Genomic DNA, 7285 nt, shown 5'->3' with positions numbered 1-7285 from the left:
ACACACGGTTCACGTTGGCAGCATGCATGTATCTCCACCCCTACGTGCACGTGCACACTGCCACACTGCTCCCTGTCTGCTTCATCCCTCCTCCTTACCCACAGTGTATTGATGGACAGATTTTTTTCGCTCATCTTAGTGTCAGATTTTAACCTTTGATGTAACATTCGTCTTTCCAGCAGATCTGGTATAATTGTTACAGCTTAAAATAATAACTTATTCAAATGAGTGCTTGTATCCCCCACCTTTTCACCTTTCTTCCTTTTACTCTCTTCCACCCTCCCCTCACATTCTTCCCCTCTCCCTCCCCCCACACACTAAATGTAACAAATAAATAAAAAATAATACGATAAAAAGGGGTTTATACAAATTTACACTCTAGTTTCTTGAAGCTATATAACCTCTTTTTGTGATAGTAAAACCTGTCCAACACAAAAAGCCTTCAGCTCTAATCTAAAGGGGCGGCCGTGGTGCAGCGGTAGGGCGGTCGTCCCATGATCATAAGGTTGCAGGTTCGATTCCCGCCTTGCACACCCATGAGTCGAAGCGTCCTTGGGCAAGACACCGAACCCCACCTTGCCTCTGGTGGTAGGCAGGCGCCTGTGTTTGGCAGCGGAGCGACCACCAGTGTGTGAATGTGTGTGTGACTGGGTGAATGGGTCCGTGACTGTAAAGCGCTTTGTCCTTGTAGGAAGAAAGGCGCTATATAAGTATACGCCATTTACCATTAATCTGTTTGCTCAGCTGTTGGACAGAACAAGTTTAAAAAAAAAAAATAATAATAATTTATTTAATTTATTAAGATTATTTAATAATCCTAATTAACTGCCTATAATTTGTGCTTTTTTTACAAGATGTAATCTTAATGAGTCAAAAATATTTGAAAGTAGTTTTTTTTTTATTCTGACATTTGGACCTAGTTCTGACTTAAAATGTTGAACATCAGCAACCCTTGATTTATTCACAAAAAGGCATCCAATGAAGCATTAGTGATTTAGCGATGACAAAGCAGAAAATCTCCTTAGAGTTCAAAAAGAAAATGATTAATTCACAAAGACATGAAAATGTCAGATGTTTTTTTTTTATTAAATAAACCACCAGTGTAGGGTTGTTTTTGAAATTTTTAATGAGTTTATTTCAACAGAAAAACATTTAAGAAACATCTTTTTTTAAAACTTTATTAAACTAAGAAATGGGAAAATTTACAGGTTCCAGACATATGCACGGGAGGCTGTCAGCTTGTGTTTCATTGTCAATCAGTATGATGAATATAAATGACACGGTTTTAAGGAGTTTCTAACCCCCGCCTTCTCCACAAAAGGATATTTCTAAGAGATTTTTATGCAGAGGGTTTGAAGGTGGGGTCCTCAGCAAAGAGCTGGTCTACTAAGTTGTTTTTTACTTCTGGGGCTTTGCATTCGTGTGAAATTCCACGTGGGAAGGCTTGGATGATAGGCTCATGGGCCCCTGGGATTTGAGGGTCAGGCCTGAGAGGCAGGGTGACGCCAGGGTGGGGTCCGGCTGCTGGTTGGTCTGGAAAGGAAGGCAGGATCATGGGCCCATCAGTTAGCACCCTCACGCTGCCCACTGGTGTGTCGTGGGGCGTGGTCTCATGGCCATGGCCGTGGTGATGATGGTGATGCTCATGGTCATGCAGGTGAGCATGCTTGTGCTCGTGGTCCAGGGCGAGCTCGTGGTCATGGTCATGGGTGTGCACGCCCTCAGCATGCTTGTAGTCATGGTGGTGGTTGGGAAAGTCGCCGGTGTGGTTATGTGCAGAGGTGTGGTGTGAGTGCTCGTGATCATGGTTGACTCCGTGCTCGTGGGAATGGTCGTGGCTGTGCCTGTAGGCACTGCCTGGTTTGTGGTCATGTGAGTGGTGGTGGTCGTGGGAGTCGGCTTCCTCATGGGTCTTGTTGTGATGGTGGTGGACTTTGGTGTGGTCGTGGGCGTGGTCATGGTCGGGCAATGTAGAGTGGTCATGGCCGTGCGTGTCATTGTGGCTGTGGTCAGTCTCTCCGCCCAACAGATGTGCCTTCTTTTCTCTCTCAGAGGCCTGGACAGTGTGACATCATGAAGAATATTGTTGTATTAAACTGACATCAATTGAAGAATTGTCATTAGGTCATGTAAGATTTCTATTGTTTTTTAAAGTTTTGTTTTGATTTTTTTAATGCAAATTTTAATTTTTAAAAGTAGCAATCTTTATTACCTCAGGCTCATAGATCTCACACTCCACATTAATGCTTTGCTCATTGTCTGGAAGGCTGTATAGGGAAGCCTTGCAGAAGCCCTTGTGCTAAAAGAGAGAAGAGCAAAAAAAATAGTCAGTTCAGAAGAAACTTCTTTCAGAAAACTCAGCTTAGTTGCTCACAGCAAGATAGATGTGTTATAATTGGTGAATGAATGGTCAAAAGACATAGTATTGGTTGTTAAACAAAATTCATGACTCACAGCAAACTCGCACGTCATGAGTGGGCACTTTTCAGTTCCCTCTGTGTTGTGGGCACAGGTGGTCTCCTGGATGGTGTACTCCACAATATAATACATCTGCATGGCCATCTTGAGATCAAAAGAAGACATTAAGGAGACATTTCTTGTATGAATCATTCTCATCTTTTCTTTATTTCTTAGACATGAGAGAAGAAAAAGGGGTGGGAAAACTTACCCCGGCGCGTGCGCGTGTGATCTTAAGCTTGTCAAAACGATTTTTCAGCCCACTTTCCTTGTTGAACTTGTCAAGGGAAAGAGACAAAGTCTTCTGGACCTGTTCATTGTCTGGGCTTATTAAAGTTGGACAGTCAGGACACAGCGCTGACACTCTGGCAGAAGGAACTGGAAAAACATATACACCATTGTTGACACAAGACCTCTCAAATGTTGTAGTTTTATTAAATACCTCACAGAGTTGATGTGAACCATTTCTCCCTTTCAGAATTAAAGAATATGACAATTGCTTTAAAATATTGATTAGATCAGACAAAGTTCCATTTTTAATAACCCATTTTTAAGGTAACACTTTGGCATCCTAAAAACATAACTCTTCATCATAGGGTTCAATACCCCTTATATTTTTGTAGTTTGCAAAACATTCTTGAAAATCTGTTTTAGGCAGTCTACTGCAATTTTGAAGTTTTTTAATTTGTTTATGTGTGTCCCAAATACATCTTGATACACTTTTTAAAACTTTGAGTCATAGGGGAACCAAGTCTCGCTCGGTGGCGCAAACGCTCTTGCCTCACAGCAAGAAATCCCGGCTGGGGGACCTGAAACAGAATCCCAATTGGGGACCTTTCTGTGTGGAGTTTGCATGTTCTCCTCGTGCATGCCTGGGTTTTCTCTGGGGGACTCCAGCTTCCTCCCATTGTCCAAAAACATGCTTCATAGGTAAAATAGTTACTCTAAATTGTTCCTAGGCATAAATGTGCGTGATTTGTGGCCCAGCGACAGACTGGCGACCTGACCCCGAAAGGGACAAAACCGGTTTAGAAGATTAACAGCATTAAATGTTATTTAAGATTGATAAATGACTAAGAAGAAATTCTACGCAATTAAAAAAGATTTTTAGGAACCTTTTTTTTTTTTTTTACCTGGTTTGATAACACAGTCGTATTTGTAGAGACGATCCACTCTGTGCACCTTATTGATGAAGATGGCTGCTTTGCATTGTCCATAAACCTAAAGAAACATGTAATTGTCATCAGTTAAGCCCTATTAAATATGTTTTAAATGTAGTTTGAGAGTCTACGTCCTTAACATTGTGTCTGCAGATTGTGTGTGTTTTCTGACCGGCTGGTCGCTGGTTGGACGAGCCTCACAGTGCTTCCAGTCCTTCCTGCTAAGAACGCTGCAGTTTGTCTCCACAACATCCATAGTCAGGTAATAAACCACACCGTTCTCTCCCTGCAACACAAACAGAGAAATTCACTGTATTATATTTTTTAAAGGAAGTCAAGACTGTGTTGCAATATTTTTATTTTTCCAAAGGATCATATTAACTGAAGGGCCACATGCTCAACGGGGAAAATCCTCGTGAGCACAGTTACCAAACATGATGACAAAAAAGGAGAGCTTAAAAAAATCCATTGACAGTATATCACTGAACATCTTGCCCCCTCCCACCTTGCGTTCCAAATAGGAAGCTGGCTCCACGGATGACACATTGCCCATTTTTTTCCACTTTAAATGATCATTTAATTGATCATTTAGGCAGATTAAAGGATTTTCTTCAATGGATGAGTGAAAGTATTGGAGAATTTGGGATAGTTTTAAATTAGCTTTAATTTCTGACATTTAAAAGTACTTCATTTTAGGTCTGATTGTTTAAAAGGTGCTCCTAAAGTATTGATTGACTGATTGATTTCTTGTTTTCAAGAAACTTTGTTGCAATATTTACTTTTCCAAAGGGTCATATTGACTAAAGGGCCACATGCTCAACAGTGAAATCCTCGTGAGCATAGTTACCAAACATGATGACAATAAATGTGAACTTAAAAAATTCATAGACAGTATATCGCTGAACATCTTGCCCCCTCCCCCCTTGTGTTCCACATAAGAAGTACCTGCTGGCTCCCAGGAGCCGAAATCCTACAGACTTTTAGCAGCTATTACTCAGTCATTCTAATTATCAGATTATACCGTGGTCCGGGTGAATACTTGATTCTGATTGGCTGCTGTGTGTGTGTTAAAACCTGATAACCGCACGGTGAAAAAAGAAGTTCCGGTCACTTAGCTTAAATGTTTTGTATCACTGCACTGGTTTCTTTAAAACAACCTTTTGCTTCATCATTTGGACAAAAACAAGCGGTAAGAGGTGAACTTTGTCTCTGAACTGATGCTTTATTCAACCCATCGGAAAGATCATCATATATATATCACCGAATCTTGACTGCAGCGGTGGCCCGACGCGGACTATTTGTTACGTGATGCGCATCACGTAACAAATAGTCCGCTTTTTGTGAGAAAAGCGATCCAAATCGGAAAAAAAACAAGAATTAAGGACTAAAAACTGGTTAATATGTATTGCTTTTGTAAGTGACAATGGTATAAGGGGGTAAATGGCCTTCGTAGTGTGCGTTATTACGTTTTAACGCACGTCGCCTGAACCGTCCTCCGCTCAGGCTTCCACGGCGTGCGTTAAAAAGTAATAACGCACACTTTGTCGCCCATTAACCCTTACATAACCATTCTTGCTCTGCTACTTTTTTCCTTAACATCTTCTAATTATTTTTCACAATATTTTTTCTTTAAGTTTAAGTTATTCAAGTTATAAACTGACCAATCAGATGCCTCAGTAAAAGCATCTGGTGCCCATTAGTTAGAAAGTTAGATTGACAGATTCTCCTGAGACGGAAAGAGGGGGGTGGACTTTGAAGAAAATTACTCATGATTGACGACAGTTGTTGCCCTAGACACGAGACTCAGACCAGCATAGACCAATCAATGTCGTCTGGTTCCTAAATGCGAAAAATTTGAGACAGAATTCACTTTATTTCGCTGAAGCCAGAGGTAATGCATTTTCTATGGGTGATGTCACACTCTCTTCGTTCATCTGTATTTGCAGTCAATGGAATGATTCTTTTTGTTTTCTCAAAAAAGTGCCAGCTTTGGCTTTGAGGTTCTATGAAGAAAAAAATCCATTTTAATTTTCTGAATTTTTAATACCATATTTGAGTTAAACTCATGTTTAACCCTTCATACCTGAATTTATTTCCAAAAACAATTAATTATTTGTAATTAATTTTTATTCAAGATTATGCTAAATTAAGTGGAGTCTTGAATTAAATGGTATGTTGCAAACTTGCAGAGTACGGCATGAAAGGCAAATATTATTTTTAACAATTTGAAAGGTGAATTCTTTTTTTCCACGTTTCTATGACAATAAATCTTGAGTTGAGAGTTTATTTTAAATTACACTGTTCCTTTTTAAATGATCATTTAATTGATTATTTAGGCAGATTAAAGGATTTTCTTCAATAGATTAGAGAAAGCATTGCAGGATTTGAGATCTTTTTAAATTAGCTTTAATTTCTGACATTTAAAAGTACTTTATTTTAATTTTGATCGTTTAAAAGGAGTTCCTAAAGTATTGATTGACTAATTGATTTCTTGTTTTTCACAAAGACAGGAATAAATACTTACTTTAAGAAAACTTTGTCTGTTTTAAAACTACACCTACTTTAACATAATCTCAAATGTTCAGAATAGCAGGAATTGAATGAAGGCGGAATCTTTTCATTAAAGGCACCAATGTTTCCATGACAACCATCATCCTGCCATAAATTCTTTGCACATCTGTAAATCTTTTCAATCCAGTTCACTCATAAATTACATTTAACTAAAAGCCCTTATATGAAATACATTTAGTAATGTGATCAGATTTAGGTTCAGCAGCATCTCATAATTTATTCCAGGTTTTATGTATTATGCAAACTGACTGTCTTCGTTATTTGCTTCTAGGATAACTTTGATAAATATTAGATTTATGAGTATTTTAATAACTAGAGTTTTAAATATTTTAACTTACATTTAAAGGTCCCATTTTTTTATACTTTTGCTCCATGTTGCATGTTCATGTGGCTCTGAAGGCTCCATGTTTAATTAGTTTAATTGTTTTCAAAATTTTCTAATTATCTGAATTGCAACATCAAAAGGCTTTTCAGACCTTTAGCACAATGCTAAAGTAGAAGTCTTGGCCATTAAAGTGTAGATCATGAAAAACGGCTTACGTGCATGGAATGGTGAACGTTGGACAGGCGGTGCAGGCTGAAGATGTAGCCATCGTTCCGCTCCATGTTGATCTTCGTCAGAGCCACATGAGCAGCTTTTACGGCGTGTGGATCGTCACATGACTGCGGCTTCAGGTCTTCTTTCACGGGTGCACCGTGCACGCACCCCAGCACCAGCAACCCCAAGATGCAGATCTTCATCATCAAGGCCCACTCTGTCACACACAGCCTAACAGAAGAGATACCCAGAGGAGGAAATGGTGACCCTTTTATACCCTGCTACTGTACTATGTGCACCCATGACAAAATCCCCACCTCCCCTGTCATCTTTGGTAAATATAACCCTTGAGCACCCATCTTCGTCCTATCTCCATACCAACCAATCAACTTCTTCATAGACTTGCACCATAGGCTTTATCAGCTCTGCAGTAGTGAATGCTTCTTTAGGATCAATAGGACCAATCAGGGGGACGGAAGATTTAATCCTGCCACCAGAAGAGTTAAGTCAAGGACAAAGTTTTGCTTGAAAAGATCTTTTAAAAAGAGACACAAAATTT

General features: G+C 39.5%; 1 protein-coding gene across 1 annotated transcript; it reads right to left on the bottom strand.

Annotated features, from left to right (window-relative positions):
• Positions 1-1111: 1111 nt before the first annotated feature.
• Positions 1112-7036, bottom strand: LOC101173833 (fetuin-B). Its single transcript, XM_023954382.1, has 7 exons — positions 6729-7036; positions 3790-3903; positions 3591-3678; positions 2669-2835; positions 2455-2562; positions 2213-2299; positions 1112-2056 (listed from the first exon to the last, which is right to left on the bottom strand). Exons 1-7 carry the CDS (start codon positions 6930-6932, stop codon positions 1340-1342), a joined length of 1485 nt encoding a protein of 494 aa, XP_023810150.1. The 5' UTR covers positions 6933-7036; the 3' UTR covers positions 1112-1339.
• Between the last annotated feature and the right edge of the window lie 249 nt (positions 7037-7285).

This window comes from Oryzias latipes, chromosome 4 (genome assembly GCF_002234675.1).
Source record: "Oryzias latipes chromosome 4, ASM223467v1".
Taxonomy (NCBI): Eukaryota; Metazoa; Chordata; class Actinopteri; order Beloniformes; family Adrianichthyidae; genus Oryzias; species Oryzias latipes.
This window is presented reverse-complemented; position numbering and strand designations above follow the sequence as displayed.